Source organism: Polypterus senegalus, chromosome 7 (genome assembly GCF_016835505.1).
Source record: "Polypterus senegalus isolate Bchr_013 chromosome 7, ASM1683550v1, whole genome shotgun sequence".
NCBI classification, from domain to species: Eukaryota; Metazoa; Chordata; class Cladistia; order Polypteriformes; family Polypteridae; genus Polypterus; species Polypterus senegalus.
In genome coordinates this window covers 34343256-34365902 of record NC_053160.1, presented here as the reverse complement: position 1 = coordinate 34365902, position 22647 = coordinate 34343256, and the positions used below count along the sequence as shown (strand labels likewise).

At 37.7% G+C, this 22647-nt stretch overlaps 1 protein-coding gene across 3 annotated transcripts in view; it reads right to left on the bottom strand.

Annotated features, from left to right (window-relative positions):
• znf366 (zinc finger protein 366) overlaps positions 1-22647 on the bottom strand; it is a 47557-nt gene that overhangs the window by 4302 nt on the left and 20608 nt on the right. For all 3 annotated transcript variants that reach the window (XM_039758466.1, XM_039758465.1, XM_039758467.1), the window contains 2 exons: positions 13116-13307; positions 755-929 (listed from right to left, as the gene is read on the bottom strand). In XM_039758466.1, coding sequence (XP_039614400.1) covers positions 755-929; positions 13116-13307 — 367 coding nt within the window. The remainder of the gene's footprint in view (positions 1-754; positions 930-13115; positions 13308-22647) is intronic.

The following is a 22647-nucleotide window of genomic DNA, read 5'->3' as shown; positions in this document are numbered from 1 at the left end:
TTCTGACCATGTATTTAGGAGTTTTACTATGCTGATTCCCTCCTGCATTCCAAAGATATGTGTGTTTTGTAGATGGCCCCTGATTATTGAGTGTGACTGTATCTTGTAGCCCAGGGCCCTACAGGCCCCTTTCTGTTATCCCTGGAATAACTACATTTCCATTCTTTTGCATTAGCTGATACTTATTCAGAGCAGCTTACAGAAGACATCAACTTAATCAAATAAACTGTTTGAGAACAAGTGTTACAGGACAAGGCAACAAAATTGATAATCACAAATGAAGAGCTCAGTCAGCCACTAGTCACACGTCCACCATCATACTCAAGAAGGGCAACTGTTGGAATTTTTTTTTTTGCAAAAGGAAAAAGAATGCAAAATGCATTAAGAAGAAAGTTTTTTGTCGTACTGTAATAGTGAAAACTGGCAACGTGTTGCATGTTGATTAGTACTGACTTGACAGTAATGACCCTATAAACCTACAGTATAATCTTTAGAATGTTGGTTGAACCAGGAGGACTAAGGAGAAAACTCTCACAACACAGCCCAACTGAAAGTCATTGATTAACCTGACATGCAAGTGTTGCGATGAGACAGGAAACTTAAGTAGCAGAAAACACTCAGACATGCAAACCAAGAAAGGACAAACTGCACAAAGAAAGTGAACTTAAGATATGAACCCAAAAATAAGACAGCAGCACTAATCATTACTCCACATTAAGCTCAAATGTTGAAATGAAGAAAGTTGGTCTGTTACCTTGTGAGTCTAAGCCACCATCCATGACACCATGCTTGACCTTCATGTGCCTTGTGAGGTTCCCCTTCAGTGTGAATTTACTCGAGCAGTAAAGGCACTTGAAAGGCTTGCTGTCTGAGTGCAAATGCATGTGGCCCATCAAATTGTGCATTCTGTTGAACTCCTTCCCACATAGCTGCCAAAGAAAAAAAAGAACACCTCTGCTTCAATGAGGAACCAGCTATACCGGAAACAACCAAAAGAAATACACATTAAGGGGGAACACTTTTCAAAGTCAAAGCGAACTTTATTGTCATCTGATATGATATACAAGTATACAGATAAACGAAATTACGAAGCTCAGGGTCCACAGTGTAAGAACATGAAGTGCAAATAATAAATTAAAAATAGAATTTAAATTTAAAATTCAAACACAAACAAGACAAGACATTGTGTAAAGACAAGACAAAGAAGTAGCAGCAATATTGATGTGTAGTAAGCGATATGAACATTGATGCAAAGTATGGTATTTGCAATCTAGATACATAAATATAGTCAATAGATATGTAATATTTATTTGTGAAGATGTGAAAAAAAGAAAACAAGTATCAAAAATATGAAAAAAACATCTGTTGAAACCAAAACAAATTAACTTAAACTACATTCTGATACTAGAAAAATAAATATAGAGTTAGATAAATGTCGATAAAAGTTAAGTAGGTATAATAAAATATGCATCTACATTTCAAACAATTGTTGGGGGGGGGGGGCACGATTAAAACTGTTATGAAAACTTGGGTCACAAATACTTAAAAGTTGAGAAACACTGGTGTATGATAATAGTTGTTTAAGACATGTGTAAACAATGACTGGTCAGAATGTTTCACACCAGAAGGATATCAAGAGTGTGAAAATACTTAAAGGTCAGTATGAGATTTTCAGTTCTTTTCTACATGCACACTAGTCTTTTTTTTTACTTATTTAAAATCAAATTTCTCTGACTCCAGTTTGCCTTCTGTATAGGGACAGGCTCTGGCCTCCCTTGGACCCAAACAGAGGTAAGAAAAATATAGAAAAGGGACAGAAAGATCTTACAACAAAATACTGTCAAAAAAGAACTTTATCAGCAGTCTTAGAGGATGAGTGCAGGAGCATCTAAAAAGTGTCTCTATCATGGAGAAAATGTGAAATAATAATTTGTGGTATTATTTTAAAGAACATGGGAAAAATACAAAAAAAAAATTAGCGTGGAGGATTAAAAATAGTAATAATAAAGTATATAATGTATCCTATCCAACAACAAATTGGCCATTGTCTATGTATCAATGAATAGTGCCTTAAAATGGATTTGCATCCTGTCTGTATAATAATAAAATAATATTCACAAGTACTTGTCCACAATAGCATCTAATCTTGAGGTCATCAAGTATAATCAACAAAAAAACCAACAACCTCTCAGCAAAACCACTTCATGTTCCGTTCTATATTGACAAAAAACTAACATTTGGATGTTTGTGAGGCTCTGGACTGAAGGGCCAGACAGAGAGTTTCCTCATGGAAGCTCAGGATCAGGCACTTAACATACACTATCATCAGAAAAACATTCTCAAGATGGATGTTAATAGCAAGTGAAGGATATGCCAGAAACCTCTCTGAACAACAGAAGCAAGAGGTGATACCTACTCATTGAAACAGACATTACAGATGAAGTGAGCATCTGAGTGAAAAAGGTAGAAAAACTCAGCAAATGCACAGACCTCAAGATTGAAATTGCGTGCATGTGGAACTGCTCAACTAGGCCTCCAAAAATATCTTGATGAACTGTGTGAGTGCCACCCAGGTGCAGAAAAATGTCCCATTCAGAATTGCCCATATATTTTGTAAAGTAATGACCATTGAACAATAAGACCTAAGGAATCCGATGGGTTTCTGGTTAAAAGCAAACAACACAAACTGGAAAAAAAGATGGTAATAATAAAATATAAAGTATCTTTAGCTAATTTAATATGTAAAGTACTTTTATAAAGTACTGTTCTATCCAACAACAAATTAGCCAATGTGAGTGAGTGCAAGTGAATAAACGGGCATGCCCTATGATGAACTAGATTTGGAGGTGCCCTGATTCTACTGTGAAGCCCACGGTACTGTTCTGGAAGAGCAGGATCAGAAACGGGATGAATAAATGGACTTACTTGAATCCTGTAATACTATTGGGTTATAGCACTCTAGATGAAAGTTGCTATTTGACTCCAGACTCACTGATTTCAGCTCAGGGCAGGTGGACAGACTTGCTGAAAATGTCTCACTGAGTTACTGGTGTTATTCAAAGCTATGATATTTAAAATGAAAGCATTAGATCACATGTCCTCTCTCATGACCAGTGAAAATTTAATTAAAAAAAATTTGAAACATGTAAACTTTGAGACAAAACAATTGGTGTCCCTAGCAGTGGCCCAGTTTCCAAGAAAATATGTATATTTGGTTGTCATGCCCAGGGTATGCTTATAATTATAACTACTGTTACACACATAATCACCAAATAGAAAGCCATACACTAGAACCATCATAAAAACACATCAGCTAGACAAGATTATATCAACATGACCTAGAAATGTTTTGACTGCAATTAAATCATGCCAGAAAATGATGGCACTCATGACTCTAGAAGGGACAGAATGCCAACACCATGGCAGGAGATTGCAGGACCCAGTTGAAGCATTACACTGCCAACAATGATGTGGTACCTTCCATAAATCATCATATAGTTCCATGAACAATACACAGATGGCTCATGCAAGTATTTTCAATTAAAGTGTGATGCTTAAACATCTTGTACTGCCGTGAACTGTCATCAGTTACCCTCACACTCTCTCTTGGGGGCTGGTAGTCTTCAGAGTCACACGTGGAATGCACTGTACAGTCCAGAAGACATTTGCAATACACATACCAGATTGCAGGCATTGTGGTGCAATGGTTGATAGCTGTTCACCTCAGCTTCTTGTTAAGGGCAGTATGAATGAGGGAAGATATGTTGATTAGGTATCTTCACCCATTGTGACGGAGCTCCCATAGGGCAGTTCTGACCACAGGGAAGCACCAATATTGTTTTCTGCCTTGGTGCTGTCTTCAAGAGATCATCACCAGAACATTCTGGAACACCAGCTACAGTCCACTGCATTGGATCAGTGTAAGAGTAGTCGCCCAATGCTTGATTATATATGTGACATGGCCTCATTTGGAACTGGTGTGGCTTCTGACCACAAGATAATGATAATTCATTCACTAGCCATGGGAAAATATTTATGACAGCCATGAGTAGTTTCAGTCTTGACTGGAAAAATATTTATGACAGCCATGAGTAGTTTCAGTCTTGACTAAAAAACGTTCCTTTTGCTTCTTCTTCTTCTTCAATGCAATTATTTCACATGATTGAAGAAAAATGAAAAAAGAGCAGCCTTTTGCTGTGTGTAATACTGTTTGCATTTTTATATACATTCATTCACAGTGCTGTTCTGTTTTTGTATTTTCACAAATGCATATTTATATAATTAAGGTGCACCAATTGTCTTGCATAGATTCTCAAAGTAGGATTTGAACTTACAACCTCATGCTTTCCTGATGGTCTCCTTACCTCTCAGCCTTACTGCCTCTAGTTTTTCTTGGAAGACAAGTCTGTTTGCTTTGAAAGTTGCATTCTGTGAGTGGGTTACATTCCTGGTGCAAGGGGAGGGGGCAGCTAAAAACAGTGATTGGCTAGAAGAGGAAGGCCAGCGCTACTGATTCAGATGAAGGGGTGTAAAGGCTGCTCCGGTGCTGTCCTTCCTTTGCATTCTTTTTTAGAAGGGTGTTCCTTTCCTCCAAGAGGAGAGAAGGACTGTAAACTGTCCAAACGGACCGTGAGAAAACAGGAAGTTTTAAAAAGAACAAGAGAAAGCGAGATGAAATCTATTTGCAGGCCGTTCTCTGGGGACACGAGAACCATTGTTAAGCAGGCAGTGTGTGCGGCTATATCCTTCCTCGAGCTAAGGAGGAGTTGTGAGCCAAAACGAAGCTATCTGGTCATGGCCTTAACTCTTCAAGTGCTAGTGAGTAGCCTTGGCTCTCCAGGAGAAGGAGAAGGGAGAGAATGGTTGTCATTCAGAAAAGGAGTTTAGCCCCATAGATATGTTTATTAGGAGAGGAATATTTTTTTACTTCCCTTTTAAATTTAATTATGGTTGTTTTTTTACTTTTTCACTAATTCTAAATATGTCCAACATGTGTCTACAACTAAAATGTCAAACCTGCCCCAACTATATTGCAGAAACACTTCAAGCAATGCTTTCTTATCACTTTGTCAAAAATGAACTTGGGGTAGGTTTCCACTCCATCACAGGGCACACTCACATTCACTTGTTCACTTCTGAATGACTAATCAACCTAACCTGCATGTCTTTAACATATGGATGGCCATCACAGTACCTGTAAAAAAACTCACTGTACTGTCTAACAGAGTTACAGTAATGATTTTTAATGATAAGGATGAAACACGGTCAAGGAACAGGCCAAAATCAAAGCCAACAGTCAAATCGATCAGTTGTCAAGTTTAAATTGCTAAAAAAAAATCGAGATACCAAAAACAGGTGAGGGGATTCAAAAGCCAGGAAGTTAATTAACACTAAAAGAATTGCACACTTACACAAGGAACATGACCTGAACACAATGTGCAAACTCCTGTAAAAAGACGCATTTGGAGTCCATTGTAATGTGCAGTATTAAATAAATAAAAACAGTGGGCTCAAGCTCCAGGTGGCTGTAGGTGCATATGGCAGTGTGGACAAGGAACTCTGGGGTGTTGATGTGGAAGCTGGCCATGCATTCATATTTACACATGCAAGGCCTAGCTGATTTCCTCGTTAGTGCTCTGGAGTCCATGGTCAAGTAACCTGTGTCCAGTAAAGCATATAAGGGAGCCTGAACAAGAAACAGTGAGAGATAAAAAAAAAAAAATAATGGAGAAGTCAAAAGAAACTGTAGGATTGCGATGTAGCAGAAGCTGTTGAGGAGAGGAGGCATGCAGTCAGGAATGTGGCCCTGAGAGGAGTGTGCGTGGCTGGCACTTGATGTGCCCTCAGCAAGAGTGGCTTATTGCTCCAAGTGGGCTCCGATTTGAGGCCAGGAGAAAAAGGAACAATGCTCAGCACAGCACCCCACTGAATGCCTGGGTTGGTGGTGGGGACCCAAGCCAGCTTTAGTGAATTCCTATGCCAGTTGGTGGAGATCTGCTCTCACTATAGACACCAGGAAGGGTGTGCAGTGGTGGCATCAGTTTTAGTTGGAAGCATCATGGTTCATAGATCCTGCTTGTAATTTTAACCTCATTTTATACTTGGATCACTTACTGTATATTTATTGAGCTTTTAACCTCCATCTTAATATGTGTTTCTATTGGGGTATTTATTTATATTGGATGGAGGCCTCCATTGCACTTTTTATTTTAGATACTGCTTTATTTATTTGGAATAAAAGCACTGAGCACATTATACACCACTCTTGTAGTTCTGTGCCAATACTGCCTGGCTCATATTGGTCATGACTATGAATGGACAAGGGTTCAAAAGGTATATGCCATATGCACCCAGAATGTCATAGTTCAACACACTTACTGACTTGGTGGGATTTAAATCCAGCTGTTGGGACATGCAAGGCAGTGTTACTGATCACTGAGCCATCATCTAGTGCCTTATTGTGCTACACCTGATTAGTTTTGCAAAAGCAAATTTCTGTCATTAATTCTTATTTAAGCACCTCGGAGAATTGTTTTCATCACTGAATGTTCTGGAACATTTTTGACAGAGTTTATTGCTTTTTATATATTACCATGACACAATTTTGGAGGATTATTCCCCACCAATTTGTGATGCTTTCTGAATGCTGAGGCTGTGTTGTTTATTGTTGGCATGTTGGGCATGTGTTGCAAGATCAAGTATGTTATGGTTCAAATAGTGCTTCATCCTTGCTGTTTGTTTAATTTTGTTAAGTTTACTTATTTTCTTAATTATTTTTGGTTATGTCTCCATATTAATTATGAGTTTTTGTCAAACCCTATATTTTGCTATTTTTATATAATATGCTTTTGTTTTCAAAACGTTATGGTGTTATTGTTATTTATGTAAATTAGTTTAGTTATCTTTCTTGTCTTTTATATGTTAAGCCCAAGGGGGTGGGAACCCTTAGCACTGCAGCTGTGAGGACTGCCCTGGCAAAGGGCAGTCTCCAGAGGGTCAGTTAGTTGGGCTAAACTGCTTGTGATTGCAGTTTTGAGAAAAAATGGAATCTGGGGATAGCACAAAGTCAGAATTCATACAGGGTTCATAACTGACAGTAATTAAATGACAAAGCTCAGGATGTATCATAAACCATAAAGGGTGCACATAAATAGAACCAAGAAACACAAGACTTAAATCTCAATCATGTATGAATATTCGAATGGATAACTGACATGTGGAGTATGTGACACGATTTATGTGAGATTTTTTTTCTTTTTATCATGGACATTTTTCACATTGTTTGCCAGTGTCCAGCATTGGTCACAATTGGCTCCCAATCCATTTAATACATTGTTAGTTCTTTCTCTATCAAAACACAAGATTATTTTTTTTTCTTGACTATTACTACAAACATGCTTGTGGTAAGTAACATTTAAAAAATAATAAATACAATTTTTGGGTTGTGTATTTCTTTAAATAATTTATGGAGGCCAAGGAACAGTTGGAAAGCATTTCATTTACAAGTTCGAAAATGAAACTTTTAAGTTTCATAGGCTTGGCCATGTTTGACTGTGCAGACCCAAGTTTGCTTTTTATGATTTTCAGGGCCAGGTCTACTTTGTATTTTAAAGGAATTCCTTAAGTTTCCATCCCTAATTTTCAGTTTAAAGCCTTTTTTTGGGATTTTTTGGCCCTCATGTTTCATAGCAACATAATGTACTGTGTGATCAAGCACAATCTCTAAAAGTTTTAGTTAGGGAAAGAATCGTTAGTTACCTGGAAGAGCTTTTGCTTCATATTATTTTGACTACAGATTTTGGTGTTGTGTTTTGATCTAGATATTTAATTCAGTTAGTTCTTTTGCTATTTTAGACCCAGTCTGTTGTTTGTCAATATTTTACCAGTTCTTTGTTTTTTTCAATTTCTTGTTGATCTTTTTTAAACTTGTAATAAACAATTTGATCACATAGGCTGTGCAATCTTTGCAACAATTTCCATTTAGCCTAAACTGTACATCTTTAGTATTTGTGAGGATAGTGGAGTATCTATTAAAAATCCAAACAAACACAGAAGAGCATGCAACATTCACCTAGTGAAATCTAAATTCATTCTCTAAATTACACCACCCCATGAAAATTCAATCACTGATATTTTATTAGGCCATAAATCAAATGGTGTGGCTCCATAGTACAGTAGATATTAAATTATTTTTAAAGCTACTTATTTTGATGCAGTTGGCACTATCATCTTTATATTCACCAGTTCATTAGAGCCAATGTTAGGCTATTAAAACCACAACAATCATTTGCTCTGTTTTCACATTTGCTGTACATTTCTAGCAAAATTTCACATTTGGCATATTTTTGATCTTAAAATTGTAATAGTATACCATGTTCAGCCTAGAGCAGCATTCCCCAGCATTGCTGCTAATAAAGCACATCATTGAAGAAAACACCAATAACACCATGTATGAGATATGCCACCTTGAACAGTAGTTAATGATCAGTTGAATGCACATCATAGTAACTGTGGGCCAGTTAAAATGGTGAGGAGAGATGTTCCTCTTTTCTAAATGGCAAGAGCACCGAGATTTTAGTAGAAAGAAGAATAAACCAGAGATACAATTAACAGTTACCTGTTTGATTTTTTTTAATGAATCGATATTATTTGAATTGTATTTCATTCATTTTGTTTCGAAGCCTGCTTATTCCAGTACAGGGCCAGTGAAAGCCTGAAGCAATCCCCTTCAAGGCATTTCAAGTCACAAATCACCCTAACCTTGTTCTTCCAGAAAGAGTGAGGAGGGAGGAAGTCACACAATCATTAAGCTAAAAATCAGAATCCTATATTATAGTCAATATTTCATTTGTAATGATTCCTTTGCCAAGAACACAATCAAAAGTACAATGCTGTAATCTCTTAGTTTTCACTCCGTAAACTTGGATGAACAGGAAGTCATCACCTTTATTCACACAGTCTTATTGCTATAATTCATTTCTTCTTTTTTTCTGCACTTTACTAATGTTATCAAGGTCTTTGGCTCTATTATCTGCATGTTTTTCCAACCCAATGAATTAATTTCTCCAAGATGGTTTTAACTGAAGGATCCATACAAAAGTTAATCATATAACATTTATATAAAATCATTTAATCAAATATTTATATGAAAGTTAATCATATAAAAAGTTCAAAGTTCCTCAGGGCCCTGTCCTCAGTCCTCTGCTCTTCTGTATTTATATGCTTCCCCTTGGCCATATTATTCGTAACTTTGGACTGGGTTGTCATTTTTATTCAGATGATAGTCAACTGTGTTCTAATGTTAAAAGCAAACCTTCATTTGAGCTTTCTTAGCTCACAACTTGCCACAATGAAATTAAAACCTGGATGGAGCAGAACTCTTTAAAATTAAACTGCAGCAAAACTGAACTTCTGCAAATTGGCACTAAAGCACAACTTGAGAAAATGAGCTCCTTTTCAGTCACTCTTGACTGTGATCTCATCCGACCTTCTTCTGATGCAAGGAATCTTGGTGTCATCTTTGATTCCTCCCTTTTTTTATTAGTCCTGCATAAACCACATTAAGAAACGTTCTTACTTTCACCTCCATAACATATCTTGTGTTTGCTCATTTCTCATCTTTTCTAATGCTGAAAAACATGACCATGCTTTTATCACACCCCGCACTGATTATTGTAACTCCCTACGTACTGGCAGGTGTCCCTTCTAATCTTATATCACAGCTCCAGTGGGTTCAAAATTATTCTGTAAGAGTCCTTACAAGAACTAGCAAAAGCAAGCACTTAACACCCATCCTGCTTTACCTTCACTGGTTTCCTGGGACTTATAGAATGAATATAAATTTCTATTACTAATCTACAAAACTGTAAAGGGCCTTGCACTAGACTACATCAGTGACTTTCTCCATCGCTATGCTCCTTTTCACCCACTAAAGTCCTCTGATTCTGGCAATCTTGTTGTGCCCACACTAACATGCACTCAGTGGGTGAGAGGCACCAGACTTTGGAATGACCTCCCTAAATTAATTAGATGAGTTAACTTAATTTATTCCTTTAAAAAACGACTTCAAATTCATCTGTCCAGGAAGGCTTTTACCTTAACCTAACATTCTGCTCCTTCTTTCAGTTTACCTCTCTGCTTAGATGCTCAGGATAATTTGTGTGTGTTATATCACAAATGATGTTATTTTTTCAGGCTTTTCTTTCAGTATTGAATTTATTATTTTACTATGTTATATTGTCTTTAATTCTATCTAATGTTTTGTATCTCCTGTATTTAATAGTTTAGTGTTCCATGCTGAAATATTTGTATCCAATGTTACAAATACCCTGCTGTTTAAATAGGCGTCTTGAGCATTGGAAAGGCACTATACTGTATAGATAAATAATAATAATAATAATAAATAATAATAATGGGTGTACTGGCTGGTTAAATTGATCAGATCGTTATATTCTGAGCAGGAAGCCACAATGGACACAATGCGGAGACAGAATGGTTCCACTGTTGAAAAGGAGTGCGACAAGGTTGCATCCTCTCCCTCTTTCTGTTTAATCTGTACGCGGAAGTCATCAAGCGGAAGGCAGGACTGGAGGAGTCAGAAATTGGAGTAAAAATCGGCGGAAGAAACATCAATAATCTCCGATACACTGACGACACTACTTTGTTGGCTGAAACGAAAAAGGGACTTGAGGATTTGATCATGAAAATCAAGCACGAAAGCGAAAAAATGGGTTTGCAATTGAACTTAAAAAAGACGAAAATAATGACGACCGCAGTCAACAACATCAAAATAAAAATCAGCGATGAGGAAATAGAATGTGTTCAGGAATTTACTTTCCTAGGCTCAAACATCGACCGGGGCGGAGAACTTTGCTCAGAGGTAAAAAGAAGGATAGCGCTCGGCCGAAGTACAGTACAATGCTAAACATGGAAAAAATTTGAAAAATCAGAGATATCACCCTCGCCACTAAATGCAGGCTAGTCCGTACAATTATTTTTCCAATAACCATGTATGGATGTGAAAGTTGGACCCTGAAAAAAGCTGACAGAAGGAAGATAGACAGTTTTGAACTTTGGTGCGGGAGAAAGCTACTGCGCATTACATGGATAGCGAGAGTAACGAACAAAGACGTGCCAGAGTGCATAAAGCCGGACATCTCGTTAGACGGGAAAACCACTAGACTCAAACTGACCTATTTCAGCCATATAATGCGATCAAATTCGCTAGAAAAATCGGTCATGCTAGGGATGGTAAGCGGCAAAAGAAGACCCGGCCGCCAGCGGACTCGTTGGCTTAACACCATCAAAGCAGACACGGGCATGAGCATAACACAGCTCAAAGAAGCTGTGCAAGATCGAAAAGCGTGGAGAGAACTAGCTTATATAATCGCCGAAGGTCGGAAACGACTGAACGGATGACACACATATAAATAAAATGTATTATTATTAGTAGGATTTTTTATTATTATCTTTTGATGCCATTTTGTTTGGGTAGTGGGTGTTGCTATGCTCAGTATTTTGCTTCTTTCCTTAAAAAAGCAAACGTTCCCTCAATTCACCAGGATGACACAACAGTGATGCCATTGATGCGTCTATTTAAGAGTCTCACTGTTTAGTTCTAATTTATCTGAAATTGAATAAAAACCCAAGAACTTCCTGTCAATCATGTCTTTGTGTTTTCTGTTTTGACTTCTTTCTTCCTAGCTTTCGACTGTGATTTCAATTTTGCCCTTTATCATTTTGACAAAAGATAGGATTGCCTTCTGGTTAAAAAAAATGTGCACGTCTCTGGTTATGTTTTCTCCTCCTGTCCTGTTCAAAACTCTTTCTATCTGTCTTAGGCAGATAATCCATGATGTCACGACCACTCACTTCTGGGGTCATATAACTAGCAATGTAGTAGTGACCACTCCACAAAACAGTGGAACCAGCTAAAAATAAAATGACATTGAAAAAAATAATAAAAATAATTCAGCCAAATGAAATAAATTAAAATGTGGGAAACTGTTAGAGCAGAATTACAATATGCATGTTCCAAAACCTATGATAAATCTAAAAAGGTCAGCCCAAGTAACACAGGAAAGCCAAAAACAAAGGCCTGAGTGCCTTTAGGGTTTTGGATGAAGGTGTAGTTTATTGAAAATATAAATTTCTGTTTTGGATGTGTTCACTTTTGAGTGTGATTAAAACATTTTCTGCAATGTGAAGAAATATATTTGTTGTTACAGTTTTATAAACTTAAATTTGTACTTTATCATAAAAAGATACATTTTAATTAAATATTAACCCTGCATTTTTGATTTCTCAATTAAAGTTTCTTTTTTCAAGATCACAAAACATTGTATTAGTAAAAGTCGATTGTAACATCCGATTTCACACTACTTGTACAACAACGCATTTGGCTTATCTGGAAGAATCCTAATGCACCTTCAGTAACTGTGGGAAATTGATATTCTGTATTAAAAAATCCAAATGAAAAAAAATATCACTTTCCTTATGAGTATTTGTATATATTTTTACAGAAATTTAGCAAGAATTCATTAATGTCATTATAAAGTAAGCTTGCTGGTTCTTTGCTGATTTTTCATTTTTATCCTATATAAGAACAAATTTAGATTGTGTTTTTTAGCAATCAGTGGGGGTTGATGATGAGTTACATGGATTGTCCATGGAAAATATTATTATATTTGTTTTTTTTTATTGTTTTGTGTTTTGTTATTTAAATAAAATTATATATTTGTATTTTTTTAAGAGAAATAGAGACTTTGCCATACGATCATTGTGTTATTATACTAATTTTTCATGTTGATATGTATAAATGTATTTACTTTATAATATTATACTCAATAAATGAATACCTTGTTACAAATGGACAAATTCTGCCAAGAACTGACCAAAGAGGACCAAAGAAGAGACAGGAGGTGTAAAGATTGTGTTTAAAGAAAAATGAAATGGATATTTATGAATGTTTGCTCCTCGTGACGTCTCCAGAATCAAGTCTCCCATTATCATAACCCTTGATTTGACCTTCTATGCAATGTCCTATGAATTAATTCTGCCCAGGAAAGCTGCCATATTTAGGTTGCCTCATGGGATGAGCTGCCAGAATGGCTTACCTTGCATTTATAAGGTTTGACGTCAGAATGCACGATCATGTGAGCTTTCAGAGTCTGCTTCTGCACAAAACTCTTGAAGCACAAGTGACATTGGTAGGCTCGAATGTTGGTATGAATCAGAACATGCCGCTTCATGTTTGCAAGGAGGGTAAATTCACGCCCACAGATACCACACTTGTGTTCTTTTACACCCTGGAGGAAAAAAAAAGTGGACAGGTCAGTGCAACATGTACATAAAGCATTCAGATAAATGATCTGCTGAATGCTGACCAGAAATGTCACCCATTATGCACAGAAAACATTTCAAACCCACCAGTTTTACTCTCCTGAAAATCATCTTTCTTACAAAATCTCAATACTCCACCTCATCATTCCACAATCAAGTAGGTGCCACATCAGTTGAAAGTTTATGTGTTAAATTTATCATCGCTCTCCCTCAAGTTTTCCATTAGGTGGTTCCTTGGAGGGTCCAAGGGGCATTCTAACTACATGGCCAAACCCAATCAGGAGAACCTGTAGTTCTACTTCAAGGTTCTTCAGTATTACTGAGCTTATAACCGTATCCCCAACAATCCTGCAAAGGAACCTCTTTTAGGCAATTTCTACCTATTATCTCATTCTTTCATTCATTACTCAACACTTGTGAATATAGGAGGAGATCCTGATGTACAGTAGGCTGACTGGAAAAATCAGAAACGGTCTTCTAGGATTTAATTCCAGTTCTGTTCGGTTGATGTCACAATCATCTCTACCCCCACTCATAAATAAGACCACAAGTTGCAAGGACTCCTCCAATTGAGACAACTATTTGCCCCTTACCTGAAGAGAACAAACCACTCTTTTCTCACTCTTTTCTTTTTAAAGAGCTATGAATTTCGGTTTGATTTGATCTGCTATTTTTCATCCAAACTGATCCACAATGGAAAAAGGACAAACTTATATGTAGACATGTAATCCTTAGGTTACTAAACTTGATTCTCTACACTCTTCAGCTGAACTTTAGTATCCTGTCCATGAAAGAGACTTTATGAAAGTCCACACTTAGCCGAATCCAACACCCACATTGAACAGAGCTGAAATAATGCCAAATATGCAAATCCAACACTCAGTCTGCAAATACAGGGATAGAATGGCAAAGGGTATTGGCTCAAGAAGCCCATATGCTTGAAGTATTTTCCACAAGATGGTGCAGGGAACATGATAATAAACTTTTTCCAAATTCCCAAAGCACATGTAGACAGGATTGACGAATTTCTATGCTCCCTGAAACATCTGTTCAGGTATTCAAAGTTGGTTTCCTGTTTCACAGACAGGACATAATCCAAATTGTTCCTTCTAGATGTGACTATTGTGACTCCATTCTAGTCATGAGCAAAACAACCAACATTCATTTTTCATGCAATTTTGCATGCGATTTCATACTAGAGAAATGGGAAACTCATTAAGATGAAGTTTTTTTTAAGCTTTTAAAGGCAAAAAGCAAGCACTAAGGATTATTCCGTATGTATGTATGAGTTTTTCCTGTTTCCACCACCACAGTCTTCCACAGCTTCTTCTACGTGTCTTTCGACTGTCTTGCGCATGGCCCACCTGTACATTCACATCACCAGTTCCACCTCACACAGTTCATTTATGATGAGAGTTAACACCATCGACAATCACAATTGCAGAATAGACGATACTATATGTGCTAATAGTGCAAATTTTCATGTTGCAAAACAAGTGGAATTCAGTTTCATGTAAATCATTTTGCTCATCACTATTTCATTCTAGTACCCCATGTGAAGGTTTTATACTAAAAATTGTGATCCTTCACTAACTCTAACACACACTCTTACAGCCCTTCTTACACACAAGGATGCCCACTCCACTTTTCCAGGTCTGAGGGAGTTCCCCATCTTCCACACCACATTAAAGAAGTGCGTTAGTTAAAATGCCACCACAGTACCAACTGCTTTCAGCATTTCTGATTGAGTTTTATTTACCCCTTGCCACTGTGAATATTTTTACGTAACTGTGTGACCTCGGTCACAGAGATAAACTCAAGAAGCGCTTCTGGCTCTGCCTTCTTTGAGGAGGGTGTGTTCACTGGATTTAGAATTTCCTCAGACTGTTCTTTCCAACTTTCAACAAAATTCTCAGTTTTGTAAATGTCCCATTCACCCTTCCTGAGTTCTTGAATGGCTTGCCATGACCTCTCTGAGGCCATTCAAAAGTCATTTTCAATGGCTTCACCAGACTCCACCCACACAAGGGACTTTTGCTTTTGCCACGCTGTAGCTTTTGCTTTTTTGATTGCCAGTATCTCTCTGTGGTGGTAACACACAGAACTCCTCTTTCTTCAATTTGACAACTTTTGTTACTTCTTGTGTTCACCAGCAGGTCTTAGGAGGACGGGCATGACAGACATTACACCCTAGCCAAAGCTCCTTCCTGCTGTTTTTACTACTGAGGTCTTGAATATGCTCTGCTAATGCTCTATGCTGATAAGCACTCCCGGGGTGCAGGAGAAGCTGAGAGTTAAACTCACTTGCAAACACACACATCTCCTAGTCATTGCTAGCAAGTCCTCACTATCAATTTGGTCTTTCCACATCTGTACCCCAGACATGTTTGCCCATTTTGCTTTTCCATTAATTTATACAGTTTGCATGATGTTCCAAAAACCTGGTAAACTAATAGACAGTTAATTCATTAAGATATATTAGATGGACGGGATTATAGTATGTCTGCTAACGCACCCAATAATTTTCTTAATCAGCTTCTTTCATGACAGATTGGCAGGATCTGATTTAGAGATGTAAATCTACTCACACTCACTCAAAAGGGGCAAATTTAGAGTCACCATTCAAGACACACGTCTGTAGGGGTAATCAGAGAATCTGATGAAAACTCATATAAACATAGGTGAAGCGTACAAGCTACAATGAAAGTGATTGAGCAGGCATTGAACCCAAGGTCTGCAGCTCAAAATGAGCAATGTGTCATAATACTACCCTTAAAACATAAATAATCATCTTATTGCAGAAAATCTGAAAGTAGGTTTTAGAGTATGTTGGATATTCAAACTTTTTTTTAATTTCAATTTAAATTTAAGAAAACAAAATACTGTACAGTACATAAGATAACACACAATTCAGTCAAAGGTACACTCACGTGTGCAATACAGTTATGCAACTAGTGACGAGCTAGATTCACATCAAAACCTGGTGCTTTGCTTCACAAAACAAAAACACATTTTGCTTCCATTAAAATTCATGCCAATGAAGAAAAGAGATGTTAAGTCCTGTCAGGATGTTTGTGCATGTCTTAATTCTGCTTGTGTCTGCCTGTCATTTCATATTTAAATAAAAATCTCTAGTGTCACAGGTAGACTGTTTGTTGTGCTGCCGGATGTGTTCTGTTAGTGTGACCCCCACTTTGTTAATTATAATGGAATTCTTAAGGATCACAATCCTAAAGATGCAGCAGAGACAGAATAAGAATTAGAAGTTCCACAGTGCTTGCAGCATGGACGTCCTCAACTTCTATGGGGATCAAGGTAACAGTGTGGGGACTGCTTCTCACAATGGGACACAGTAGTGTGTATTCCTGTAGAAAATATGCATCATGTCTCATTTTTTAAAAAGCACACTGAGCGCCTCCATGATGGTGTGAATTAGTGGAAAAAATAAAATTAATTTTATTGGGTTCCATTACAGAGCTGCAGAAAAGAACACAGATAAGCAAAGTGTGAACGAGGCCTTAAGGAGCAATAGTTCCTTGTTTTCCATCTCGATGAAATGCTTTTTAATGTTTTTTGTATTTCATAATTGTGAAATTGCCTTCTAAATTAATTTTGGGGACAGTTTTGTAAAGTTGGATGTGAGATGAACCTTGCCCATTTCACTGATCAATAGATACAACCATTGTTTTCCAAAAAATATATACACAACAAAACCCAATAACCTCCTTCCTCTGAAAATGTACATGTTCCTTCCATCTCAAATCTGATCCCTGTTTAATCTAATTCAGGGTTGTTTGGGTTGGAACCAACCATACCTTTGGCACCAGTCTCTCGTGTGCACTCCCACAGTCATTCATGGAGGTGCCAATTAAAACACCCTGAACATATCTGGAATGTGAGAGAAACCCTCAATCCTCACAAAAAAAGAAAAACGTCTCATAGACAAAGGGAGATGCCCTAATGGTCCACATGGGCAGAAATTGGACCAGGAATAGAACCCTGAACCATTGAACTGTGCTAAACTCTGTGCCACCACGTCACTCCTAATTGTTCCCTGGCAGGAAATTGAATATGGTCTAATTTTTAGGATTCATTTACCAAGTTTGGCCTGAATGTATAATCTGCTATGGTAAGTAAATCTGATGCCACATTACTCGACTTCTAGTTGCTGGGTATGTCGGACATCCAGACTGCAGTTGCTGATCTCGTCACTGAACCATGAAAACGTTAACATTTATCAACTGCGTCCTGACCTTCCAACAGAGTCACACTCGCTCCTTTTTGTGACTGCTAAAAATGTACTTCCTGACAGAGTCGGTACTGTCTGAAGTGCTAAAAGATTTGGCTGCAATTTCAGCTTCCTTTGTCTTTTTTCCATTCTGTCAGGAAGATGAGCTTCTCTTCTGCTTGAGACTACCTAAACAGAATTCCTTATTTCTCATCGACACATTATATGAATTATACTTCTAGATGAGCATTCATTGGTTGTCAGCTCACATGCACAAAGAACCCGACACTAAGACTAAAGACAAAGTCAAACAGAATTGCAGACTTGTTGGAGTGAGTCACTGAGCACATTATATGACTGGCTATACACGAGCACACTGCAGACTGTATAAATGAAGGCTACAACTGAAAATCTCTGAAAAAGTCAAGTGATCTGGCATTCCAGCCAGGAAAAGGGATCATTTTTTACCCGTATGAAAGGCCAGAGCGGAACAACAGATGGATTGGCTGGTGGGATAAGAAATAATTATGTGCCCAGCTGTTATAATATAATGGATGATCAAGTAGAAGCCAAGAGTCAGGAGCTGTTCCATCCCCCATACACAATAGTTCTGTCATCATCTATATGCTACACAGATCTCTCTCCCACCTGGACAGAGGCAGTGGTGCTGTAAGAATTATGTTTCTGGACTTTTCTAGCACCTTCAGCACCATCCAACCTCTGCTCCTTAGGGACAAGCTGACAGAAATGGGGGTAGATTCATACCTGGTGGCATGGATCGTGGACTATCTTACAGACAGACCTCAGTATGTGCATCTCGGGAACTGCAGGTCTGACATTGTAGTCAGCAACACAGGAGCGCCGCAGGGGACTGTACTTTCTCCGGTTCTGTTCAGCCTATATACATAGGACTACCAATACAACTCGGAGTCCTGCCACGTGCAAAAGTTCACTGATGACACTGCTATCGTGGGCTGTATCAGGAGTGGGCAGGAGGAGGAGTACATGAACCTAATCAAGGACTTTGTTAAATGGTGTGACTCAAGCCATCTACACCTGAACACCAGCAAAACCAAGGAGCTGGTGGTGGATTTTAGGAGGCCCAGGCCTCTCCTGGACCCTGTGATCATCAGCGGTGACTGTGTGCAGAGAGTGTAGACCTATAAATACCTGGGAGTGCAGCTGGATGATAAAATTGACTGGACTGCCAATACTGATGCTCTATGCAAGAGAGCACAGAGCCGACTATACTTCCTTAGAAGACCGGCGTCCTTCAACATCTGCAATAAGTGCCCTCTTCTATGCGGTGGTGTGCTGGGGAGGCAGCATAAAGAAGGATACCTCACGCCTGGACAAAGTGGTGAGGGAGGCAGGCTCTATTATTGGCACAGAGCTGGACAATTTGACATCCATGGCAGAGCGACAGGTGCTGAGCAGGCTCCTGTCAATTTATGGAGAATCCTCTGCATCCACTGAACAGGATCATCTCTAGACAGAGGAGCAGCTTCAGCGACAGACTGCTTTCACCGTCCTGCTCCACTGACAGACTGAGGAGATCGTTCCTCCCCCACACTATGCGACTCTTCAGTTCCACCCGGGTGGTAAATGTTAACATTATACAAAGTTGCCCAGAGGGGACTGGGCGGTCTCTTGGTCTGGAACCCCTACAGATTTTATTTTTTCTCCAGCCTTTGGAGTTTTTTTTGTTTTTCTGTCCACCCTGGCCATCGGACCTTACTCTTATTCTATGTTAATTAATGTTGACTTATGTTTATTTTTTATTGTGTCTTCTATTTCTCTATTCATTTTGTAAAGCACTTTGAGCTACATTTTTTTGTATGAATATGTGCTATATAAATAAATGTTGATTGATTGATTGATTGTCTGTTTTACCTGCATTTTTATCACTCTTTAATTAATATTGTTTTTTATCAGTATGCTGCTACTGGAGTAGGTGAATTTCCCCTTGGGATTAATAAAGTATCAATCTATCATCTGTCTATCTAGTTCTTGTTTGGTAGCCCAGTCGGGACACCCGTAGGGGTGCTTGAGAGTTGGAGCCCAGAAGTGCAACCCGGTCGGACCACTGGGTACCAATAGAGGGCACTGTCGGGAGAGAACTTTCTTATTTTCTGTATGGCCCAGAAGTGCTTCCAGGAAGATACGGTGTGGCACCAGAAGCATTCCTGGGTCCGGCTTAAAAGGGATCCCGCTGCCTTACATCAATGAGTCAGTGTCAGGAGGTAGAATGAAGGAAGAGCTGATCTATTTACTTTGTTTAGTAATTGATCTTTGGAAAGCTGATTTAGAAACGTCCCGAGGATAAATAAATATCTTTTATTTTATCCTAAAAGTGTGTTGGGTATTACTGTGGCTATTACTTATTACTTGGATTTAGGGCTAAGTGGAGCCCCCTTGTGGTTACAATATATATATATATACAGTTTGTGCAGCATATGGCTCTGTTCTCCTTTAACACTATTGGCAAATAATGTAATTATTAATGGTTAATACCTTGAGTGTCATTTTCATTATCACTTATTCTCATGCTGCGTGTAATCTCATAATGTTGAAAATGAAAACTCACATCTCAGTACAGAAAAAGACATTAAGTCAGAGTGAATTGAACAACAATCATCTCTTTCCTTTATATGCCGAATCTCAAGCATGGTTCACATTTGATTTTTCGTTAACGTTGTGCTTGCTAGATCAGGTCAATAGAAATATAAATAAACTGCCAAGAATCAGAGTGATTGCCAATGCCAGTGACATCAATTTGTTCATGGGATTTCCACACACAAATTATGGGAAGCCATTCTTCAGATAACATCAGTTGGCTTAGAAGGCTCTCTTTGTGTATGCTTACTGCAAGTAGCTTTGTTTGAAGAAGGCAAATCTTTTATTTACTATATGTGTTTCAATTTAAACATAAACTAGAAATAAAGTAGAGGTATCATTTGTGCTAGTAATCATATATTTCCAGAAGCACTTCCCTTTATTTTGTAATAAGTGTTTTTTTTTCAGCTTTTTCTGTGATAGTAAGCTGATACCATCATCTTGTTGTCGCTGCCAATTCCTGATAGATAAAGTTGTGAAGATCCCATTGCACTTGGGCTCCCCCTGGCCAGTTTTTTGCCAGCCAATTGAATTGGCCCCTCCTATCAGTGTCCCTTGCTATGCAGCATTAATCAGGTGACAGCCACTTAACAGGAGAGCTGAAGACAATAGCAAAGGCACTTAGTATTGTTATTTTCAGTGTTGCCATTTGTAACTTTGATACTTTCTTCTTTTCAAATGAATTTCTAGTTTTGAGTTTTTGGAGATAGATTAGGATAATGTTTGAATGTTGATTGAATAAGCTGAACGATATGCAATTAAAATGTGCTTCAGCCTTTTTTTTTGTGAAAATAAAAAATGAAGTAGATGCATTAAGTAGGTATCACTTTACTCCAAATATACTCTGTAATACATGCTCCAAATGTCATTTCCAGGTAAGTGTATTGTTTGCTTGTTTTGTTGATATATTCAAATGGGGTGAGAGGTCCGGATTATGTCACTATTTAGTAAATGCAGATAGCATCATTTTCTCTGAACTCTCCTATTGGTAGTTATTCATGTAAAATTTGCCATTGGCAAGTTTTAACTTCCGCATGTTCCATAGCACATGAATTTTTATGTGTCTGAGAAGATGTATTCCCTGGCCTCTGTTAATTTTCCATGTTTAGTCTTCTGGTTTATTTCTAAGTGTTTTTAATATATTTTTATTATTATATTACATATAATTCCATTTATGCATTATTATATTATATGTAATATTACATTCACCCAAGTCCCTTATATTTTGTGCCCCCGAGAGATAGGGCCACCCTGAAATCAACTCTCCTGAGCCTCCCTCTGGCTGTATAGGTCAGAGCTTAGAAGTGGCACAGTGACGTTTAGCAGAGTCATTTTTGGGCATAACAACAAATAATAACAAAACTTTGCAGTTATTTCTGGTATAGTCGAACTTTAAATACAGTATAGGCTAAATACACTTTTACATTTTCTATATATAAATGTCTACAAAAAATTAAAACAGATAACCTCACTGAAAGTTGCAATATGCATTGGACCTTTGCAAATTTTAAAGACAGTACCTCCAGAAAACAAAATAATATTTTTGTGATTTTTACTTTAAAAGAATTAGAAACAATTGCATAACACAACAACACAAATTACAAGTGTTTATTCTGACCACAATAATTCATTAAGAATTGTTAAATATTTAAACGTGTTGAAAAACATCTTACATTTTTTTTTACATTTGTTGTTCAATAACTCTTTAACTGCTGGTTGTATCAAAAATTTCTTTTCCTCTTTCCTGAATGCTCTTTTTATAACAAACAAAGACTTTCCTATTCGGTTTCTGTCTAGGGTAAATAATAAGCAAGTAAATGACCCATTGGTGAAGAGTTTTGGGCTGTTAGCTGGATTAACAAAAGTTATTTGAGACGGCAAGAGTGAGAGGGATCTGATACTTCATGAGGATCCTCCAGACGTGCTTCTCAGGGATGAAGGGTGTGTGTGTGCCTCTTGACCCTCATTTGTCTCTCATTAATTGAGTTGTACGTTATAGCTATGGTGCATTCTATATACTCTATAACATTTGTAGAGGGATAATTATGATTACTATTCTATGAAATGTTCTTTGCTACAAAATTACTTCTGCTTATCTAAATCTTCCATTTTAATTTCACAGTAAAATTTCCCAAGAGCCTAGTAAGCTCATAAGTATTAGATGCTAAGTAATACTAAAAAAAATACATGACTTTCTGCTGCGATGAGGAGGCCATAAGTGTCAATTATGTGTTTACCCATATAATGTATATTTTAACACTGTTCTGAAGAAATGTGGGTAGAACAGGTTTATGGTATGTAAATAATTATTTGTATTAATGCGGTAGAAGTTACCACAACAAATAACAATTTCATGCTGTTCCCAACCAACTGCTCTCCACTATAGGGTCCAGGAGAGTTGGACTGTATCCCAGAAGTATCAGGAACAAATCAGGGATAAGGGAAGAAATCAGAGTACTACA